Source organism: Eschrichtius robustus, chromosome 21, assembly GCF_028021215.1.
Source record: "Eschrichtius robustus isolate mEscRob2 chromosome 21, mEscRob2.pri, whole genome shotgun sequence".
NCBI classification, from domain to species: Eukaryota; Metazoa; Chordata; class Mammalia; order Artiodactyla; family Eschrichtiidae; genus Eschrichtius; species Eschrichtius robustus.
Genome location: NC_090844.1, coordinates 30,018,967 through 30,042,375, shown reverse-complemented (window position 1 = coordinate 30,042,375; position 23,409 = coordinate 30,018,967). Strand labels below are relative to the sequence as shown.

The 23,409-nt window shown below is 45.9% G+C and overlaps 1 protein-coding gene across 1 annotated transcript; it reads right to left on the bottom strand.

Annotated features, from left to right (window-relative positions):
• Positions 1-2,636: 2,636 nt before the first annotated feature.
• On the bottom strand, positions 2,637-22,488 carry PLPBP (pyridoxal phosphate binding protein). The gene is made up of 8 exons (XM_068532172.1): positions 22,354-22,488; positions 20,262-20,369; positions 20,148-20,183; positions 19,486-19,561; positions 7,603-7,737; positions 5,799-5,941; positions 4,887-4,985; positions 2,637-4,023 (listed from the first exon to the last, which is right to left on the bottom strand). Exons 1-8 carry the CDS (start codon positions 22,450-22,452, stop codon positions 3,889-3,891), a joined length of 831 nt encoding a protein of 276 aa, XP_068388273.1. The 5' UTR covers positions 22,453-22,488; the 3' UTR covers positions 2,637-3,888.
• Between the last annotated feature and the right edge of the window lie 921 nt (positions 22,489-23,409).

Below are 23,409 nucleotides of genomic sequence, written 5' to 3'. Positions count from 1 at the left end.
TGGGTCAAGCTTAGCTCTGAAGCTGGGGAGCGGCGTGCCTCTGCTGGCGCAGGGGTAGGGGAGCACCAGCAGGAGCGCAGGAAGCCAGCTCACGGAAAGAACCTTCGAGAAGGCCGTCGGCACTCCAAGGATGCCTTCTTGCTCCTCTGTGGTCTCAAATCAGGAGCCGGAGCTTGTGTTCATTTTAAATACAAGAGTGTTGCCGAAAACACCCCTCACCTCTGTCCCCACTGCGTGCCGTGTCAGCTCACTGTGCTGCAGTTGATAGAAAAAGACAGTGTTAGTTCTGAGGTCCCCTGGGACCTTGAAGTGCTTCTAGGAGAACTCTACCTCGTGAGTAGCTGCTCAGCCGCACGCAGCCCGAGTGTCTACAAACTGGGTGCACGTTGGGTGCCGCTGGGTGTGGTGGGAGCAACGCGGGTGGGAAAGAAGGACCCTCTCTTTACCTCAAACAAGCTTCTTGAGGGGGGAGCAGATTAGTAAAACGTCTCGTGGACGGCTGGATTCTTTCGCCCTTAGTCACGAGGCTGATGTAATAGCATTCAACTGATTTCATGGTAAAGACAGCCGCAGTTCCCGGAGCAAATCAGTTCAATTGCACCACTGCACATCCATCCTCATAGAAGCCCTCCAGGGACTGGGGGCGAGGCCTTCCTCCTCCAGTGCTTTGGTGGGAAGCCCAGGGCCATTTCTTGTTTGAAGAACTAGGATGTCTTGGATTTTCAGAATGTCCCATTTGACCTCCTTCCTCCCGGCCCGGCCTTGGGGAACAGAATTCACCGCCCATCTAGCTCTGGGGGCAGCAGGACACAGTCCGGCACACCCTGAGCCCTGCAGCCTGTGGCACAGTTTGAATCTGTTGGGGGGGAAATAGGGTAAAAGAAGGGGAAAGCTGATTCCACTCAGGCTGCGTTTAATTCTCTCCTTCCTTCTTATCCCCTCTACTTGTGGTTTCAAAGTTTGTTCTGCATCAAGATGTGTCAGTTCTCAACAATGACTGCAGGCTGGAAAACATACATTTCTATCATGGTAAGAAGGTTCTCTTAAATGAAGCTTATAGGGAGTTCCCTGGCGGTCCAGTGGTGGCCCGGATTCGATCCCTGGTCAGGGAACTAAGATCCCACAAGCTGTGTGGCACTGCCGAAAAAAAAGCAAAAAAAAAAAAAAAAACCAAAACCAAAACCAAAACCCAAAAAAGCCCTAAACTAAATGAAGCTTATAAATCTAAGAATGTGCCGCTTACTAACTATTAAAGCCTGAGACAACAGAAGAGACCAATGTGGTGTGGTGTGGTGACCAAGCTCTGGAACAGGAATCAAAGGTCTTGAGTTTATTTCTTGTCCTGCCACCAACCCACTCTGACCTCAGGCAAGGAGCACACTGAACCTTCTCTGGGCCTCCGTGCCGTCTGCGAAGGGACGCCGCCCAACAGCCTAAATCACCCTACCAGCTGCCGTGAGGGCAAAACGAGCGGATGTAGGGGATGGTGCTTTATGTGCCATGAATGATTAAAAAAGGGGAGAGAGGAGTACAGTTTGACTATTAAGAGGTTGCTTTGTTAAGAGATGCAATGAATCTGTGAGGAACTTCCAGAGGACAGAGCCTTGATGGATTATTGGGAGCCTCTGAGCGTCTGGCACCCGGCAGAGCAGGGCCCAGGAGGTTGACAGTATTGTCACAGAGACAGGCTGCCTGGGTGGGTGCGACCCAGGACAGCGTGCTGTTGCCACTCAGGAAACCTGCTGTGGATACTGTCACGGCTTTGATGCAAATCTGTGAGTACTCATGCCCGGCCCGTGTAACAAAAGACAAAGTCACAACTTTGCTCTGTTTTCTCTCCGCAAAAGGTCCCGGCCTGTGGTGGGCACACCGGACAGACATACTTTGGTTTCCTTTCCTGATCTGGGTTTGAGTCCGTCTCTCCGGGCTCCCCTCCTTCGTTGTTCTTGATTTCCAGGCACAAGCCAGAGGGCTCTCTTGCTCAGACCCGTTTCTCACCCAAAGGTTCCACAGTCACCCTCAGGACCCTCGGCCGAGTTCGAAAACAAATGCGGTATCTGGAAGAACCTTGTGACTCTGCAAGAGTCGGCCATATCACTTGGGAGAATCGTGTCCTCCCCGTCTTCTGTTTCTGCCTTAAAAGAAGGGGTGACGGGCGGCAGCGTCCGACTGGAGAACCCGGAGGGAAGCCTGGAGGAGGTGGCGGATGCTGTGAGCAGTGGGCGGGGCACACTCCTGGGCTCCGGGGCCCCCTACCCTGTACCCACTCCTAGGCAAATTTGAAAAAAAAACAAGGGGTGAGACTTTGGGTGAGAGCATCTTCCAGAGTAGTCTGGGGAAAGTGGCGCGCCAAAGCTTGCCCCTCAGGTTAGCCAATGTCGCCACCTAGAGGCAGTTTTAAGAGTTTCTTACAGCAAGAGGCAACCTCTTTATTCTTGCAGTTCCTGAAATGCCAACATTTCACTTTCTTGCTCTTAGAAGTTCAGAATCCCTCTTTCATCCGCAGTCTGGCTTTGGCTGTTATCTGTGACCCACGGGAAGCCCCTCTCCAAAGCTGTACGATGCCAGTGACAGGCACAGTGGCTTCCTATCGGGTCCAATGCCCCCCTCCTGTTATACTCACTCACTACACCAGATGTAGAAAATAGATCTTTTAATCGCTTTGTAATTGGCATAGATGGCATAATTCAAACTCACATTTTCATTTAACAGACTGAAATATCACACTATAGCTTTGATTGAAACAGTACAGGAATCGTAATGGTTTAAGTTTTACAAAATTTCATTTCGGCAGGAGCTTAATGGAAGTTGTTTCATAAAAGTAAAGACTGGGGCTTGAATAAGTAAGAAAAACCCACCTAGAAAACAAACAACGACCCAGACTACAGTTGTCTGTTGTGACTATCCGAGAATTGTTCTTTCCGGGTTTTGAAGAGCTAGCTACTCTATTAACGTCAAGACTTGCAAAATTCTGCCTTATAAACATGGTTGGGAGGGGAGGCTATAAATATGCCTAAAAAGTGCTCCCGGGAACAGGAACCTCAAAGCCAGGCTTTGTTGAAACCGTGAGCCTGAACTGGCTTTGAGGGAATCTTTCATATCTGGGGAGCTATGAGATAAGAAATAATCATAACGGGGACTATGGTGGCGGAAAGATCGTATCATTTGATGGTCATCACCGTAGGGCCCAGGGCAAAAGCTCAAAGTCCTGTCTCTGGAGGAGGATGTTAGACAGGGCCAGGGACCGCTTACGTTAGTTGCCCTGTACTTTTCAGGGTCAGCACCACACGGTGGCCGAGGACACAGCTCTCATCAGCCACAATGTGGGTCTGGAGGACTAACTCAAGGCAGGTCCCGAAGTTACCTGTACTGCCATTGCAGAGTGGAGACCAACGTTTACTGGGTGGGTGGAGACTGGGGGCAGAACCCACGCTGCTCCAGAGCAGCAGAGATGGCTAGTCAGTGGGGTTTGTATGAAGTTGGTAACAGGGAACTTTCTACTGAAGTGGATGACAAGTGGGAATCCCTGTGACTTTGGTGATTATAGGCATTAGTCACCAAGTTTTAACCTGGGAAAGGCATTCATGGGTTGGTTGGTGCTCCTGGGCAATGTTCAAGCCTGAACTCAACTCCCAGCTAGTGCCCAGGTACCTGTTCTGCAGAAAAGTCTGGATTCCTCAAATCCAATCCAAAGTCACTGCCTGAAGTGAGCTTCCTGTGTCAGACACTAAGTCAGATGGTTTCCATCGACGCACGTAATCGTCGGCGTGCTCTCTCCAGGTCCCGAGGAGGGTGTGGTCGTGCTGTGACGTGGGGCACGTGGAAGCGAAAGCCCAGAGTAGTGCATAGTTAGTCTTCCTGGACCCGGCCCTTGGGCTGGGCCGCTGCTCAATGTGCCCGGGCCACCTCCGCCGCCGGGGCCTTCAGCTCTGCTGCAGGCTTGTCCGGGGCAGCTTTCTTGGAGTAATCTCGCTCTCCAAAAATGGTGCTTCCTATTCGGACATTCGTAGATCCCACTTCAATCTGTGGGAAAGGAGTACCGAGGGCTGAGTTTAAAATAATGAAACGCAGCAGACGCTGAAGCCGCGCCTCATTTGAGGGGCTTCTCGGAAGGACAACGATGACGCACCTGCAGAGGACTGTGGGGCAGTGGTTCACCAGGAGAGGGTGTTTAAGAAATAAGTGAGGGGCCTTCCCTGGTGGTCCAGCGGTTAGGACTCCGCACGTCCACTGCAGGGGGCGCAGGTTCGATCCCTGCTCAGGGGACTAAGATGTCGCAAGCTATGTGGCGCGGCTTAGATCCTCCTGAGCACAGGATCTAATTCCATTTTACTTATAAACACAAAGCATTTTTGCATTGTTTTAGTGTATTCTGTTTTCCACAAGAGCTACTACTGTATACCTGGAGGGAAGTTTATAGTGTGATTTCTGGAACACTTTATCAAGTTATTCACTGCCCCAGAAGATCACGTTTGTGAGTTGTTAATACAGCACACCTATCAGAACATACTTAGAGCTGCTGCCATCATGGTGACTCTACACGTACGATGAGGCATCAGACTACTTCGTCATGACTTACTGTCATGTAACCACGCCCAAGCATGAACACAGTGAAATGCCTTTTTAAGAAGTTGTAGTTTAATTTCTTCTTATTTTCCTTTAGATTCCACTTAGGGAATTAATTTAAAAAATTATGTGTGGGGCTATAATTTCTACACACTTCATTTCAAAAACGAAGGGGCTGGGGATGTTAGTGTAGATGAGAACCAGCACTCCCGGGCACCCTAACGCTGCAATGAGGTATTTTCTGTAGCAAAAACACATTCTTGCTGGGGCCCTTTGGACCCGAACTTGAGGCACCCGAGGGCGCCGGGGAGGACACTCACCGCGTGCTGGAAGTCCACGGACATGCCCATGCTCAGCTCCACCTGGTCGGCAGGAATGCTCAGCTTCCCGCAGAGCTCCTCCCGGAGGGCCAGTAACACCTGACAGAGAGACGAGTGTGACATCCATTTATCGCTGCCTTCTCCGAGGATGCCTGAAAGCGGCTGAGTCTCAACATCTCTGACACAGATTCTTTATTCCTCATGGTTTCAAGGCCTGTTAAAATTGCCGGAAGTGGACTTCCCTGGCGGCGCAGTGGTTAAGAATCCGCCTGCCAATGCAGGGGACACGGGTTCGAGCCCTGGTCCGGGAGGATCCCACGTGCCGCACAGCAACTAAGCCCATGAGCCACAACTACTGAGCCTGCGCTCTAGAACCCACGTGCCACAACTACTGAAGCCCGCGCGCCTAGAGCCCATGCTCCGCAATAAGAGAAGCCACCGCAATGAGAAGCCCGCGCACCGCAACGAACAGTAGCCCCGGCTCGCCACAACTAGAGAAAGCCCAATGCAGCCAGAAATAAATAAATAAAATAAATAAATTTTTTAAAAAAGATAGAAAAAAAATGTTTAAAAAAAAATTGCCAGAAGTTACTGAAAGGGTTTTTTGTTTTTTTTTTTAGCAAATTCTCCTCCTTTTCAAGAAAGCCGTCAGTCGTTGGGGAGGAAGTCAGAGCTCATTTTCTCTAAAGACTGTGTCAGGCAGGTTCAAACTGAGCCGAGAAGGGTCTGTGGAGGTTTGGGGACCTGTTCTGTGCCCCACGTGAGGAGAGTTCCAGAAGAGTGTAATAATATAACACGACAGGCAACGTCCGGGATGTCTGTGGAGTTGACGGCAGCAGCCAGCCCTGCAACAGCATCTCACCGGATGCTTGCTCAGCACGTGGGCAGCGCCCCGTCCCGGGCCCCGAGTACCTGGAAGTCTGGGTTTGGTCCTTGACTAAGATCGTGCCCCAAGCTCCCGATGGTCATCAGCCCCACGAACTCCAGGCTGGGGCACTTGGCGTTTATGTGTTCCACCATGGCCACCATCTCTGCAGGCGGCAGGCCATGTTTGCCTTCACAAAAAGAAAGAGAAGACACGTAGAACATACCAAGATGTTCCAAGAAGCCAGAGGAGAGCCCCCTTCTCATCCCTTCCTTATGACAGAGGAGGTGGCTCTCAGACAATAGGACTTCTTGGAAGAACTTGTCCTCAAGACCAAAAGAGTGACTTTACATTGAGGTCTCCGTGTGTGTTACTCCCCTTCTGACCTGGCTCTGAGTTTCTCAAGGGAAGAGCTCTAAACTGGATTCTCTTTATTCTATCTCAGCATCTGAGAACAGCTAGAGTAGAAGGAGAAGAAAGAACACTGCTTTTCTTGAGACACCAAGAAGATTCACATCGCCAGAATGCCAGATTAACCTGAGAATTATTTTTCCAAATCTAGTATTTCTACCGTTTTATTAATTTATTAGTAGAATTGTAAAAAAAAAAAAAATGAAGTATATATTACATAGTTTTGACTATAACTTGTAAAATTTAACTGAACTTGCTAATTAACAACCAGAGGAGGAATCTGCAGCAAATGATTATTTGTTATACAGTTTTAAGGATGGATACTGTCCTTCTCTAATTTAACAAATGGAGATGCTAACACTCCACCAATCTTTAATTAGGACAAATGATAGCCACTGATCAAGAAATGATGTAACAGACTTGATCTGGAGTCAATTTCAGACTTACCTATATTGATAATGTAATGTAGAATCTAGGTGCATGTACATATAACGGTAATTGTTAAAATTTACTGAACACTTCTGTGCCAGGCACATGTGCCAAGTCCTTAGAGCTTTTCATTTAATGCAGTAACTGGATGAAGTAAGTACTCTTACTTTCTCCATTCTAAAGAGGAGGAGACTGAGGCACTGGGAGACCAAGTACCTTTCCCAAGGTCACACAACCAGGAAGTGTGGAACTGGGATGTGGATCCAGGTAGCCTGACTCCAGGCCCCATGCTTGTTCCTTCAGCCTAAGCTTTGTAGGCAAATGACTGGTCTGTAAACACTTATTCTCAACAAACATCTAACAGGTAAGATGCTCAGGGCTCTATAGCAACAGCTTTACCTCCATTTCCACATTCAAGCCTCACAGCACCCTTGGGAGTACTGCCCTGCTAGCACTGCCAGATAAGGCAGTGAAGTGCAGAGAGGTTAGGTACGTTACTCAAGGTTACAACGCTGCAAAGTGGTGGAGCTCAGACCCCAGGTCTGTCTGATTTCAGAGCCCAGGCTCTGTTTACTATTTTACATTGTTAACCCAAGCCCCATAAACATATTCACTGACTGGTACTCACAGTGATATTTCTTCTATTTTCTCCTAATGTAACATTAAATAGTTTTGTTAGGTCCTGAGAAGTATTATACATGTAAAACTGCAGTCTCTTTCAGGAGGGATGGTGACCTCTGAGAATTTTCAGGACCAAAGTCACAATGCCCTTCTCGATTCCCCTTGCCCACCTCCTCAAAAATTAAGAAATAACAGACCATGATGTATCAAATAATTACACGTGGACGGGTTTGGATGTCACTGTGCCGAGACCCTACATACAACAGGTTCCTTAAAGGCCTGTGATTTCTTTCTGTAACCTTATGTATCAGATGCTTAGGCCTGCCATTCTTCCTGAGCTCCAACCACCCTAAGGGGAGAAAAGTCTGCAGTCCAGGTCTGGTCACTTACTCTCCTCTCCGCTGGTGTTAATCTGGACCATAACCTTTAACCTTTCGGGAGAACCTTTTTTCTGCCACGCACTGTTCACTTTGTCTGCCAGCTTCACAGAATCCACTGTTTCCAGCATGAAGAGATTGGGGACAGCTGTAACGAGAAAGAGGCCAGGTCATTCTTCACTCACCTGACCGCAGCAAGCAACACACCACAAAGCTTTTCTTGGTACACAGGAAAATAATTTCCCAGGAAAAGAAAAGGACAGTTAAGTCTCAGTTCTGCTAAGACTTACGCGACAGTTTACTAGATATTAAGTTCGAATGTCAGCCCATTGCTGTCTGATCGGAAAAGACGAATAAGGAAAGGGAGGGGATGACGTGCTAGAATCAGGCAGCACACGTATCCATCCATAAGCTTCAAGAAGCCGATAGTTTATAAATTAGGAGTGTGGGAGTAACATATACACACTACTATACATAAAACAGATAACCAACAAGGACCTACTGTATAGCACAGGGAACTATACTCAATATTTTGCAATAACCTATATGGGAAAAGAATCTGAAAAAGAATCTATCTATCTATCTATCTGAATCACTTTGCTTTACACCTGAAACTAACACAACATTGAAAATCAACTATACTTAGGGACTTCCCTCATGGTCCAGTGGTTAAGAATCCACCTTCCAATGCAGGGGACGCGAGTTTGATCCCTGGTTAGGGAACTAAGATACCACACGCCGTGGGGCAACTAAGCCCACACGCCGCAACTACTGAGCCCGTGCGCCACAACTAGAGAGCCCACGTGCTGCAACTACAGAGCCCACGTACCACAACTAGAGAGCCTGCATGCCACAACTAGAGAGAAGCCCACACACTGCAACTAAGACCCGACGCAGCCAAAAATAAATACATATTTAAAAAAAAGAAAATCAACTATACTTCAATAAAAAAAAAAAAATTAAAAAAACAATAAACAGTGAAAAAAAAAAAAGAAGCTGATAATTGTAGAGATTCTGAATGGCAGGCTTGATCTGATTAAATCTCAGTTCAAACTGAAAGAAACAGGCCAAGGTGACAATAAGGAATGGTTAAACAGTGAAAGCTAAAGTGCTCCCAGGACCTGATATCTCCATGTCTTTAAACTTCCTGGGATGGGGATGCTCTTATTCAACAAGAACATCAGAATGACCACTGACAGCTAAGGGAGACGCTTAGCTGTCATCAAAACCAACTTCTTTCCCAAAGATGCATTTAGTCTTGCCTCAGATAAAAAACAAGACAGGGACTTCCCTGGTGGCGCAGTGGTTGAGAATCTGCCTGCCAATGCAGGGGACACGGGTTCGAGCCCTGGTCTGGGAGGATCCCACATGCCGCGGAGCAACTAGGCCCGTGAGCCACAATTACTGAGCCTGCGCGTCTGGAGCCTGTGCTCCGCAACAAGAGGGGCCGCGATGGTGAGAGGCCTGTGCACCGCGATGAAAAGAAGAGTGGCCCCCGCTTGCCGCAACTAGAGGAAGCCCTCGCACAGAAACGAAGACCCAACACAGCCAAAAATAAATAAATAAATAAATAAATTTTTAAGAAGTGAAATTCTTAAAAAAAAAAAAAAAAAACAAGACAGAAGCAACATCAGCAGCTTACTTTTATTAAACACTGAAATCCTCCAGGTAATATGCTAATCACTTTATTTGCATTCTTTTTTTTAAATTGAAGTATAGTTGATTTACAATATTGTGTTAGTTTCAGGTAAAGAGCAAAGTGATTCAGTTATATATATTCTGATTCTTTCCCCACAGAAGTTATTACAAGATACTGAATATAGTTCCCTGTGCTATGCAGTAGGACCTTGTTGTTTATCTGTTTTATACATAGTGGTGTGTATCTCTTAATCCCACACTCCTGATTTATCCCTCCCCCCACCCCTTTCCCCTTTGGTAACCATAAGTTTGTTTCCTGTCTGTGAGTCTGATGCTGTTTTGTAAATAAGTTCATTTTGTACCTTTTTTTTTTTAGATTCGAAATATGAGTGATAGCATATATTTGCCTTTCTCAGCCTTACTTCACTTAGTATGATAATCTCTAGGTCCATCTATGTTGCTGCAAATGGCAGAATTTCATTCATTTTTATGGCTGAGTAATATTCCATTGTATATAGGTACCACATCTTCTTTATCCATTCATCTGCTGATGGACCCTCAGGCTGCTTCCATGTTTTGGCTATTGTAAACAGTGCTGCTATGAATACTGGGGTGCTTGTATCTTTTCGAATTAGGGTTTTCATCTTTTCTGGATATATGCACAGGAGTGGGATTGCTGGATCATACGTCAGTTCTATTCTTAGTTTAAGGAACCTCCATCCTGTTCTCCATAGTGGCTGTATCAATTTACATTCCCATCAACAGTGTAGGAGGGTTCCCTTTTCTCCACACCCTCTTCAGTATTTATTATTTGTATACTTTTTGATGATGGCCATCCTGAATATGTTTAAGACCATGATTGTTGTGATGGTTTCATAAGTGCAAACATATGTCAAAACTTATCAAATTAAATATGTGCAATTTATTGTATGTCAATTATACTTCAATAAGGCTGTTTTAAAAAATAAATACAGGTTACTTTAATTTTGACACCTTGAGAGAAGTAAGTATTCAGTTATCCAGGAAGATCTCCACCTGTCATTTTCACGCAGTTAAGTCTTTCTATAGTTAATTCTTTTTTTTTTTTTTTTTTTTTTTTTTTAAAACATCTTTATTGAAGTATAATTGCCTTACAATGGTGTGTTAGCTTCTGCTTTATAACAAAGTGAATCAGTTATACATATACAATATGTTCCCATTTCTCTTCCCTCTTGCATCTCCCTCCCTCCCACCCTCCCCATCCCACCCCTCTAGGTGGTCAAAAAGCACCGAGCTGATCTCCCTGTGCTATGCGGCTGCTTCCCACTAGTTATCTATTTTACATTTGGTAGTGTATATATGTCCATGACACTCTCTTACCCTGTCACATCTCACCCCACCCCCTCCCCATATCCTCAAGTCCATTCTCTAGTAGGTCTGTGTCTTTATTCCCGTCTTGCCACTAGGTTCTTCATGTTTTTTTTTTTTTTTTTTTTTTCCTTAGATTCCGTATATATGTGTTAGCATACTGTATTTGTTTTTCTCTTTCTGACTTACTTCACTCTGTATGACAGACTCTAACTCCATCCACCTCATTACAAATACCTCCATTTCATTTCTTTTTATGGCTGAGTAATATTCCATTGTATATATGTGCCACATCTTCTTTATCCATTCATCTGTCGATGGACATTTAGGTTGCTTCCATGTCCTGGCTATTGTAAATAGAGCTGCAATGAACATTTTGGTACATGACTCTTTTTGACCTATGGTTTTCTCAGGGTATATGCCCAGTATTGGGATTGCTGGGTCGTATGGTAGTTCTATTTGTAGTTTTTTCAGGAACCTCCATACTGTTCTCCATAGTGGCTGTATCAATTTACATTCCCACCAACAGTGCAAGAGTGTTCCCTTTCCTCCACACCCTCTCCAGCATTTATTGTTTCCAGATTTTTTGATGATGGCCATTCTGACCGGTGTGAGATGATATCTCATTGTAGTTTTGATTTGCATTTCTCTAATGATTAATGATGTTGAGCATTCTTTCATGTGTCTGTAGGCCATCTGTATATCTTCTTTGGAGAAATGTCTATTTAGGTCTTCTGCCCATTTTTGGATTGGGTTGTTGGTTTTTTTGTTATTGAGCTGCATGAGCTGCTTGTAAATCTTGGAGATTAATCCTTTGTCAGTTGCTTCATTTGCAAATATTTTCTCCCATTCTGATGGTTGTCTTTTGGTCTTGTTTATGGTTTCCTTTGCTGTGCAAAAGCTTTTAAGTTTCATTAGGTCCCATTTGTTTATTTGTGTTCTTATTTCCATTTCTCTGGGAGCTGGGTCAAAAAGAATCTTGCTGTGATGTATGTCATAGAGTGTTCTGCCTATGTTTTCCTCTAAGAGTTTGATAGTGTCTGCCCTTACACTTAGGTCTTTAATCCATTTTGAGTTTATTTTTGTGCATGGTGTCAGGGAGTGTTCTAATTTCATACTTTTACATGTACCTGTCCAATTTTCCCAGCACCACTTATTGAAGAGGCTGTCTTTTCTCCACTGTATATTCTTGCCACCTTTATCAAAGATAAGGTGACCATATGTGTGTGGGTTTATCTCTGGGCTTTCTATCCTGTTCCATTGATCTATATTTCTGTTTTTGTGCCAGTACCAAACTGTCTTGATTACTGAAGCTTTGTAATATAGTCTGAAGTCAGGGAGCCTGATTCCCCCAGCTCCATTTTTCGTTCTCAAGATTGCTTTGGCTATTCGGGGTCTTTTGTGTTTCCATACAAATTGTGAAATTTTTTGTTCTAGTTCTGTGAAAAATGCCAGTGGTAGTTTGATAGGGATTGCATTGAATCTGTAGATTGCTTTGGGTAGTAGAGTCATTTTCACAATGTTGATTCTTCCAATCCAGGAACATGGTATATCTCTCCATCTATTTGTATCATCTTTAATTTCTTTCATCAGTGTCTTATAATTTTCTGCATACAGGTCTTTTGTCTCCTTAGGTAGGTTTATTCCTAGATATTTTATTCTTTTTGTTGCAATGGTAAATGGGAGTGTTTTCTTAATTTCACTTTCAGATTTTTCGTCATTAGTGTATAGAAATGCAAGAGATTTCTGTGCATTTATTTTGTATCCTGCTACTTTACCAAATTCATTGATTAGCTCTAGGAGTTTTCTGGTAGCATCTTTAGGATTCTCTATGTATAGTATCATGTCATCTGCAAATAGTGACAGCTTTACTTCTTCTTTTCCGATTTGGATTCCTTTTATTTCTTTGTCTTCTCTGATTGCTGTGGCTAGCACTTCCAAAACTATGTTGAATAATAGTGGTGAGAGTGGGCAACCTTGTCTTGTTCCTGATCTTAGTGGAAATGGTTTCAGTTTTTCACCATTGAGGACAATGTTGGCTGTGGGTTTGTCATATATGGCCTTTATTATGTTGAGGAAAGTTCCCTCTATGCCTACTTTCTGCAGGGCTTTTATCATAAATGGATGTTGAATTTTGTCGAAAGCTTTCTCTGCATCTATTGAGATGATCATATGGTTTTTCTCCTTCAATTTGTTAATATGGTGTATCACATTGATTGATTTGCGTATATTGAAGAATCCTTGCATTCCTGGGATAAAACCCACTTGATCATGGTGTATGATCCTTTTAATGTGCTGTTGGATTCTGTTTGCTAGTATTTTGTTGAGGATTTTTGCATCTATGTTCATCAGTGATATTGGCCTGTAGTTTTCTTTCTTTGTGACATCTTTGTCTGGTTTTGGTATCAGGGTGATGGTGGCCTCGTAGAATGAGTTTGGGAGTGTTCCTCCCTCTGCAATATTTTGGAAGAGTTTGAGAAGGATAGGTGTTAGCTCGTCTCTAAATGTTTGATAGAATTCACCTGTGAAGCCATCTGGTCCTGGGCTTTTGTTTGTTGGAAGGTTTTTAATCACAGTTTCAATTTCAGTGCTTGTGATTGGTCTGTTCATATTTTCTATTTCTTCCTGGTTCAGTCTCGGCAGTTTGTGCATTTCTAAGAATCTGTCCATTTCTCCCAGGTTGTCCATTTTATTGGCATAGAGTTGCTTGTAGTAATCTCTCATGATCGTTTGTATTTCTGCAGTGTCAGTGGTTACTTCTCCTTTTTCATTTCTAATTCTATTGATTTGAGTCTTCTCCCTTTTTCTCTTGATGAGTCTGGCTAATGGTTTATCAATTTTGTTTATCTTCTCAAAGAACCAGCTTTTAGTTTCATTGATTTTTGCTATTGTTTCCTTCATTTCTTTTTCATTTATTTCTGACCTGATCTTTATAATTTCTTTCCTTCTGCTGGCTTTGGGGTTTTTTTGTTCTTCTTTCTCTAATTGCTTCAGGTGCAAGGTTAGGTTGTTTATTCGAGATGTTTCCTGTTTCTTGAGGTAGGCTTGTATTGCTATAAACTTCCCTCTTAGCACTGCTTTTGCTGCGTCCCATAGGTTTTGGGTCGTCGTATCTCCATTGTCATTTGTTTCTAGGTATTTTTTGATTTCCCCTTTGATTACTTCAGTAATCACTTCGTTATTAAGTAGTGTATTGTGTAGCCTCCATGTGTTTGTATTTTTTACAGATCTTTTCCTGTAATTGATATCTAGTCTCATAGCGTTGTGGTCGGAAAAGATACTTGATACGATTTCAATTTTCTTAAATTTACCAAGGCTTCATTTATGACCCAAGATATGATCTATCCTGGAGAATGTTCCATGAGCACTTGAGAAAAATGTGTATTCTGTTGTTTTTGGGTAGAATGTCCTATAAATATCAATTAAGTCCATCTTGTTTAATGTATCATTTAAAGCTTGTGTTTCCTTATTTATTTTCATTTTGGATGATCTGTCCATTGGTGAAAGTGGGGTGTTAAAGTCCCCTACTATGATTGTGTTGCTGTCGATTTCCCCTTTTATGGCTGTTAGTATTTGCCTTATGTATTGAGGTGCTCCTATGTTGGGTGCATAAATATTTACAATTGTTATAGCTTCCTCTTGGATCAATCCCTTGATCATTATATAGTGTCCTTCTTTGTCTCTTGTAATAGTCTTTATTTTAAAGTCTATTTTGTCTGATATGAGAATTGCTACTCCAGCTTTCTTTTGATTTCCATTTGCATGGAATATCTTTTTCCATCCCCTCACTTTCAGTCTGTATGTGTCTCTAGGTCTGAAGTGGGTCTCTTGTAGACAGCATATATATGGGTCTTGTTTTTGTATCCATTCAGCCAGCCTGTGTCTTTTGGTGGGAGCATTTAATCCATTTACATTCAAGGTAATTATCGATATGTATGTTCCTATTCCCATTTTCTTAAATGTTTTTGGTTTGTTATTGTAGGTGTTTTCCTTCTCTTGTGTTTCTTGCCTAGAGAAGTTCCTTTAGCATTTGTTGTAAAGCTGGTTTGGTGGTGCTGAACTCTCTCAGCTTTTGCTTGTCTGTAAAGGTTTTAATTTCTCCATCGAATCTGAATGAGATCCTTGCTGGGTAGAGTAATCTTGGTTGTAGGTTTTTCTCCTTCATCACTTTAAGTATATCCTGCCACTCCCTTCTGGCTTGCAGAGTTTCTGCTGAAAGATCAGATGTTAACCTTATGGGGATTCCCTTGTGTGTTATTTGTTTTTTTTCCCTTGCTGCCTTTAATATGTTTTCCTTATATTTAATTTTTGACAGTTTGATTAATATGTCTTGGCGTGTTTCTCCTTGGGTTTATCCTGTATGGGACTCTCTGTGCTTCCAGGACTTGATTAACTATTTCCTTTCCCATATTAGGGAAGTTTTCAACTATAATCTCTTCAAATATTTTCTCAGTCCCTTTCTTTTTCTCTTCTTCTTCTGGGACCCCTATAATTCGAATGTTGGTGCGTTTAATGTTGTCCCAGAGGTCTCTGAGACTGTCCTCAGTTCTTTTCATTCTTTTTTCTTTATCCTGCTCTGTAGTAGTTATTTCCACCATTTTATCTTCCAGGTCACTTATCCTTTCTTCTGCCTCAGTTATTCTGCTATTGATCCCATCTAGAGTATTTTTAATTTCATTTATTGTGTTTTTCATCATTGCTTGGTTCCTCTTTAGTTCTTCTACGTCCTTGTTAAATGTTTCTTGCATTTTGTCTATTCTATTGCCAAGATTTTGGATCATCCTTACTATCATTATTCTGAATTCTTTTTCAGGTAGACTACCTATTTCCTCTTCATTTGTTAAGTCTAGTGTGCTTTGACCCTGCTCCTTCATCTGCTGTGTGTTTTTCTGTCGTCTCATTTTGCTTATCTTACTGTGTTTGGGGTCTCCTTTTCACAGACTGCAGGTTTGTAGTTCCCGTTGTTTTTGGTATCTGTCCCCAGTGGCTAAGTTTGGTTCAGTGGGTTGTGTAGGCTTCCTGGTGTAGGGAACTAGTGCCTGAGCTCTGGTGGATGAGGCTGGATCTTGTCTTTCTGGTGGGCACATCCACGTCTGGTGGTGTATTTTGGGGGTGTCTGTGGCCTTATTATGATTTTAGGCAGCCTCTCTGCTAATGGATGGGGCTGTGTTCCTGTCTTGCTAGTTGTTTGGCATAGGGTGTTCAGCACTGTAGCTTGCTGGTCATTGAGTGATGCTGGGTTTTGATGTTGAGATGGAGATCTCTGAGAGATTTTTACCGTTTGGTATTACGTGGAGCTGGGAGGTCTCTTGTGGACCAGTGTCCTGAAGTTGGCTCTCCCACCTCAGAGGCAGGGCCCTGATGCCTGGCTGGAGCACCAAGAGCCTTTCGTCCACACGGCTCAGAGTAAAAGGGAGAAAAAATAGAAAGAAAGAAAGAGAGAAAGAAAGAAAGAAAGAAAGAAAGAAAGAAAGAAAGAAAGAAAGAAAGAAAGAAAGAAAGAAAGAAAGAAAGAAAGGAGGGAGGGAGGGAGGAAAGAAAGAAAGAAAGAAAGAAAGAAAGAAAGAAAGAAAGAAAGAAAGAAAGAAAGAAAGAGGCTATAATATAGTGAAGCAAAATAAAGCTATTGTAAAGCAAAGCTATACAGACAAAATCTCACCCAGAAGCATATACATATACACTCACACACACACAAAAAAAGGAACAGGGGAAAAATTAATATATCCTGCTCCGAAAGTCCACCTCCTGAATTTGGGATGATTCGTTGTCTATTCAGGTATTCAGCAGCTGCAGGCACATCAAGTTGTTTGTGGAGTTTTAATCCGCTACTTCTGAGGCTGCTGGGAGAGATTTCCCCTTCTCTTCCCTGTTCACACAGCTCCTGGGGTTCAGCTTTGGATTTGGACCCGCCTCTGCGTGTAGGTCACCTGAGGGCGTCTATTCCCCGCCCAGATAGAACGGGGTTAAAGGAGCCGCTGCTTCGGGGGCGCTGGCTCACTCAGGCCGCGGGGAGGGAGGGGTACAGAGGAGGCGGGGCGAGCCTGCGGCATCAGAGGCCGGCGTGACGTTGCACCAGCCTGAGGCGCGCAGTGCGTTCTCCCGGGGAATTTGTCCGGGGATCACGGGACCCTGGCAGTGGCGGGCTGCACCGGCTCCCGGGAGGGGCGGTGTGGAGAGTGACCTGTGCTCACACACAGGCTTTTTGGAGGCGGCAGCAGCAGCCCCAGCGTCTCACGCCTGTCTCTGGGGTCCGCGCTGATCGCCGCGGCCCGTGCCTTTCTCTGGAGATCGTTTAGGCGGCGCTCTGAATCCCCTCTCCTTGCGCGCAGCGAAACAAAGAGGCAAGAAAAAGCCTCTTGCCTCTTCGGCAGCTGCAGACTTTTTCCCGGTCTCCCTCCCAGCCAGCTGTGGTGCGCTAAACCCTTCAGGCTGTGTTCACGCCGCCAACCCCAGTCCTCTCCCTGCGATCCGACCGAAGCCCGAGCCTCAGCTCCCAGCCCCGCCCGCCCCGGCGGGTGAGCAGACAAGCCTCTCGGGCTGGTGAGCGCTGCTCGGCGCCGAGCCTCTGTGCGGGAGTCTCTCCGCTTTTTCCTCTGCGCCCCTGTTTCTGTGGGATCCGCGCTGTTAGCTGCGGCTCGCGCCCGTCTCTGAAGTTCGTTTAGGCGGCGCTCTGAATCCCCTCTCCTCGCGCACCAGGAAACAAAGAGGGAAGAAAAAGTCTCTTGCCTCTTCGGCAGCTGCAGACTTTTTCTCGGACTCCCTCCCGGCTAGCTGTGGTGCGCTAAACCCTTCAGGCTGTGTTCACGCCGCCAACCCCAGTCCTCTCCCTGCGATCCGACCGAAGCCCGAGCCTCAGCTCCCAGCCCCGCCCGCCCCGGCGGGTGAGCAGACAAGCCTCTCGGGCTGGTGAGCGCTGCTCGGCGCCGAGCCTCTGTGCGGGAGTCTCTCCGCTTTTTCCTCTGCGCCCCTGTTTCTGTGGGATCCGCGCTGTTAGCTGCGGCTCGCGCCCGTCTCTGAAGTTCGTTTAGGCGGCGCTCTGAATCCCCTCTCCTCGCGCACCAGGAAACAAAGAGGGAAGAAAAAGTCTCTTGCCTCTTCGGCAGCTGCAGACTTTTTCTCGGACTCCCTCCCGGCTAGCTGTGGTGCGCTAACCCCTTCAGGCTGTGTTCACGCCGCCAATCCCAGTCCTCTCCCTGCGATCCGACTGAAGCCCGAGCCTCAGCTCCCAGCCCCCGCCCGCCCCGGCGGGGGAGCAGACAAGCCTCTCGGGCTGGTGAGTGCTGGTCGGCACCGCTCCTCCGTGCGGGAGCCTCTCCGCTTTGCCCTCCGCACCCCTGTGGCTGCGCTCTCCTCCGTGGCTCCGAAGCTTCCCCCTTCTGCCACCCGCAGTCTCTGCCCGCGAAGGGGCTTCCTAGTGCGTGGAAATCTTTCCTCCTTCACAGCTCCCTCCCACTGGCGCAGGTGCCGTCCCTATTCTTTTGTCTCTGTTATTTCTTTTTTCTCTTTTGCCCTACCCAAGTACGGGGGGAGTTTCTTGCCTTTTTGGAGGTCGGACGTTTTCTGCCAGCGTTCAGTGGGTGTTCTGTAGGAGCAGTTCCACGTGTAGATGTATTTCTACTGTATCTGTGGGAAGGAAGGTGATCTCCGCGTCTTACTCTTCCGCCATCTTCTCTCCTCCCTCCTATAGTTAATTCTTAATTTTACTTTATTTACTGTATGTTACTGTATATTGTATTTTATTATTATATACTTTACTTATAGTATGTTGTACTTGTATTATTGTATATTATTGCATTTTATTTACTGTAGCCTTTTATTTAAAGGGAAAAGGACAAAAGTGTCTCCTTTGCCAGCTGAAAAATTTTATGGGCTTCAATTCCTTATAATTTATTTCAAAGACCACCAAAAAATACCTAATGTGAGGTAGGGTAGGTTTCCAAGTATATATTATCCAGTCAATTGTGAGTTCATTCTTTTCTTACATGATGTTTTCCCTTATATCAAGAACTAAGGGGCTTCCCTGGTGGCGCAGTGGTTGAGAATCTGCCTGCCAATGCAGGGGACACGGGTTCGAGCCCTGGTCTGGGAAGATCCCACATGCCGCGGAGCAACTGGGCCCATGAACCACAATTACTGAGCCTGCGCGTCTGGAGCCTGTGCTCCGCAGGAAGAGAGGCCGTGATAGTGAGAGGCCCGCGCACCGCGATGAAGAGTGGCCCCCGCTTGCCACAACTGGAGAAAGCCCTCGCACAGAAACGAAGACCCAACACAGCCATAAATAAATAAAAATTAAAAAAAAAAAAACAAAAAACTAAGATTTCCTAATGCCATTTGTGGCAACATGGATGCAACTAGAGATGATCATACTAAGTGGAGTAAGTCAGAAAGAGAAAGACAAATACCATATGATATCACTTATATGTGGAATCTAAAATATGGCACAAATGAACCTATCTACAAAACAGAAACAGACTCACAGACATAGAGAACAGACTTGTGGTTGCCAACGGGGAGAGGGGGAGGGAAAGGGACGGACTGGGAGTCTGGGGTTAGTAGATGCAAACTATTACGTGTAGAATGGATAAACAACAAGGTCCTACTGTACAGCACAGGGAACTATATTCAATATCCTGTAATAAACCATAATGGAAAAGAATATAAAAAGAGAATGCATATATGTGTATAACTGAGTCACTTTGTTGTACAGCAGAGATGGGCACAACATTGTAAATCAACTATACTTCAATTAAAAAAAAAATTGAAAAAGAACTAAGATTTCTTTCCCAAAAGAAACTCCAAAGCACAAATGGTGAATCAGAAGTACTCTAAAATCTTCTCTCTTCCACAGAAGGTACTGTAAGTGATACAATGATGAAAAAATTGTGTCTTCATATTTAGAGTTTTATCTTACCCATCAATTTGTTGACATTTTGTTTCTGTAGATGGCCAATGAAGTGCCATTTGATCTCAGGACACGAAGACAGAATCTGAAGAGAAAGAGGTGACCATGTTTGACTTAGACTGTGTGGAACGCCTTGCCCGCTCACGTACCTTGCACGCTGCCTTCTGACCTTTCCCGTCTATGCAATAAACCACTACTGTCATCTTTGGTCAGGCTCCTAAGGATACTTAGAGAAAAACTGAAGGCTTCTGTTCCGTTTCTCTTCCTTGTTCCTATCAACTCTCTCCTTCTTTCAGATATTGCCCATTAAGAATGAATTGATTAAAGCTTTCAAATCTCAAAAGGATCCAAGATCACAGCAAGCTCCTAAAAATCACCACTTTCAAAAAGCCGCAAAGGAGAAAACTATGTAGAGAAAGCCCTCGCGCAGAAACGAAGACCCAACACTGCCATAAATAAATAAATAAATAAATAAATTAAAAAAGGAGAAAACTATGGTCTTAAGAAAGAAAGAAAATCTAGATGAGAAATGTTTAGGGCTCAGGGTGAACACAGACATTTCTACCGCCAGCCCGACCTCCTGCTCTAAAACTCAACCACCGAAGTGGGTCTAATTTTCAACTGAGCAGCCAAGATTGAGATACAAACTAAAGAATTCAGATTCCACTTACTTTAGGATTTGATGCTTTTTCAAGCAGTTCCTGAACCTAGAGGGTAAAAACAGAACAAGTCAGAAGCCTGGCATACGTGACTCTTCCGAGGGCAGTGTGGAAAAGGGCTCTTACATAGTTCTCCCCAAAAGTGCGCTGCCCGTGACTGTAGGCCTCGATCACCATGTCTGCAGGTTTGGTTTTGCTGACCGCTACTAGCCGGGGCTGGATGGCTGGGAGTTCCTGCCAAGAGGAAAAGACCCAGATGAATCAATGGTTGGGAATATTATCCCAATAAGCCCTGTAGGACACCCTGTAGAAGAGACTGGCAGAGATCTTGTAACTTGGCATTCTGTAAGATCCATTATTCCAATACTGCAGGGAGATCAGCATCAAATGATGCTGATCAAATGTCTTTTGTACGCGTGGCATCTGACTCTAATACGCTAGCTACCTTAACACCTAGCAGGAGACCTTTCTCTCTCAGGAGAGCTGGGCAGGTAAGTAAGAGCAGGATTTCCGTAAAGCCTGGTCTTTGACCGAAAGCATCAGTATCACCTGGGTCCTGCTCCAGACCCACTGGATCTGAATCTCAGTCTGGAGTCTGAGAATCTCCTTTAAATCAAGCTCTCCGGATGAGCCTCTTGCATGCCAAGGTTGGAGGTTGAAGAATCACTTTGTCAAGAGAAGGCATTGCTCTCTGACTAGAAGGGAGGCCACTTGTGGCTTCTGAAACCCCGAGGTCAACAGTTTTGGAAACTCACCTGGGTCCTGGTGTAATTATCCATATTGCCCACAGCCACTCTCAAAAGCTGCCTGCTTAGGGCAACTCTGTAACTTATTGTACAATCTAATCAAGAACCGGCGGCAGAACTGAGGCAAGGGCACAGAAGGCTCTGGACTCAGGATTAGACCTATCTGACCCCGTCATGGCCGTTACATAAAGAACACGGCTTCCCTGGACTCTGCTGCAACCAAATCCACACAGGGAAGAGATTCACCTATCCCCATATGGCTCAGTTTTCATGTACCCCATCACCCTCTGGAATTTTTACAGAATCACAGAGTTCTCAAAGGGCCTAAAAAGTTACACTGATTAGCAAAGAGTTTCCCCTTCCTTCTGGGGGCTGCACTGCCAACCTTTTATGAGACCATGTCATAACTGCTAGGATTATGTTGATGAATTGACAGTTTCTAGAGAAAAAAGTGGAATAGGCAGCCCATCTGCCTGAGAGTTAGGCTGGGAGCACCCCCTAGTGTGATTATTTCTTAGGGGAATCTCTAGCTTTTTCTTGGAGAATCACAAAAAATTAATGCTGGAAGGGAGCTTAGAGCTTTCCATTGCCTGTACATATGAGGAAACTGACAGCCCGAGTAGTTAGTTAAGTGACTTGTTCAAGGTAACGTCTAAGTAACAGCCAAGTAAAGGCTACACTAATACAGGTCTTCTGTCTCCAGGCCACCATTCTGAGCTCTAACACCATAAATGCTTGATCAGAGAAAACTCTGACCTCTCTATTCAAGCCTGTCTCACTCCACACCATTCAGCTTAAACTTGCACTGAGGGGGAAGATATTGACCTTTGGTTTAGTGAACTTCCAACAAGAGAGGAAATATAGATAACGAAAAAAAAAAAAAAATCTCCCCGTAAACTGCTTGGGATTGGAGGTCAGTTCCCTCCTGCCCCAAACGCGCAAGTGCAGCTCTGGTGCCTCCCTCCCAAGTCGCGCCAATCCACCCTGCCCTGCGCCAGCGAGGGGGGTGGGGGGACTGACATTTACTGAGCATCTACTAGCTGAGACGCTGCCACACACGTGACCTCCGGCAGACCTGGCCTCCTTTGGCTGCTCTGGTCGTGGACGTCTTCTCCTGCAGCCTGTGGGCTCAGGCCTGGCCCCTCTCCCATCCGCCAAGGCTGCTGACCCCTAACACGAAGCGGGATGGACAACGATCGCGCTGCCTGGAGACTGGTCATTTTCCCGGGATACCGACCCCTTCTGCTCCGACCAAGCCAACCTCCAGAAAACCTGACGGAAGCTGAGGAACCCCTTCGCTAGCCTTCTGGGGTCTCTGCAACCCGCGCCTATGCCAAGGCGGCGGGCAGGTCCCGCCCCTCCGGGAGACCCCTCTGCGTCACTGTGACGACCCATTCACACGCAGGTGTTCCCCCCCCCCCACCCCGCCTCAAAGCGGCCGCCCACTGTCACCACGCGCTCCCTTTCCTCACCCGCGGCCGCCGCGTCACCGCCTGCTGCACGCGCTCGTTCACCGCCCTCAGGGCGAAGCCGACCCCCATCTCCGCCGACATGCTGACAGCTCTCCACATCCCCCAGGGACTAACGTCGAGCCCGGTCCCCCAGCTCCCCCGGCTGAGACCCCTTCCGGTCCCGCCCAGCTCACGTCTCCGTGTGCCCAATCACCGCTCACCACCGAGTCGTCTCAGCCAATCGTCAGCACGGGGCGGGACGGGGACGGTGCGGCCGGCGGCCCCGGCCCCGACCCCTCAGCGGCGCCATCTTGAGGAGGTCGCCGCGGAAGCCCGCGGGGCTCCTGGGTGCGGAGGCGCTGCTGGCGTCGTTCCCGGGCCGCGGGGCGGGCCTTCCGCGTCCGCCGTCTCTGCCGCCCCCGTGGAACCGAAGGGACGCAGGAAAGGTGGCCTGTTCCTGAGGTCCTCTTCCCGGGGTCCTTTGCTCGCGGATCAGCAGGAGAAGCTGCTGGGGCTGGAGACATGTCTTTTATCTCAGATGATTCTCGGGAGGAACCGTTAAGAGATATAAAAGAAAACTGCAAAGAACGTGGCAGGATTCAAATGTACCATTATTTTCCTCTGGTCATCCTTTAGCCCAGTACTGCCCAGTGTAAGACACATATGTAATTTAAAGTTTTCTAATAGGCACATTAAAAAAAATACATTTTATATAGCCCAATATATCCAGAGGAAGGTTTCAATATGTAACCAATAGAAAAACTTAATGAGATCTTTGAATTCTTATTGTATTGATACTTAATTTACAAAACCCGGTGTGTAGTTTGGACGACAAGCCTCAACTCGGACTGTCCACACCGCAGTCCCCCCGGTGGCAGGTGCCGCCTTCTGGGAGGAGAGCACAGGCAGCTTTAGACAGTCCAGCCTGGGCTCTGCACACATTCAGCCCAGTTCTTGAGTCTCCTACGTGTGCAGCTCTGGGCCATGTGAAGATCACAAACAGGATGAGGAGCCAAACGATAGAAAGATCAGCACAGTAAAATACTAAGTTTAATAGTCGGATGGTGAAATGGTAGG

Excerpts from the sequence above, each read along its gene's own strand:
- PLPBP (XM_068532172.1), bottom strand. The coding sequence starts at position 22,452 with ATGTGGAGAGCTGTCAGCATGTCGGCGGAGATGGGGGTCGGCTTCGCC. Across the intron at positions 5,942-7,602 it reads TAACACCAGCGGAGAGGAGA|GCAAACATGGCCTGCCGCCT; the intron begins GTAAGTGACCAG and ends CTTTTTGTGAAG. Across the intron at positions 4,024-4,886 it reads CCGTGGACTTCCAGCACGCG|ATTGAAGTGGGATCTACGAA; the intron begins GTGAGTGTCCTC and ends CCTTTCCCACAG.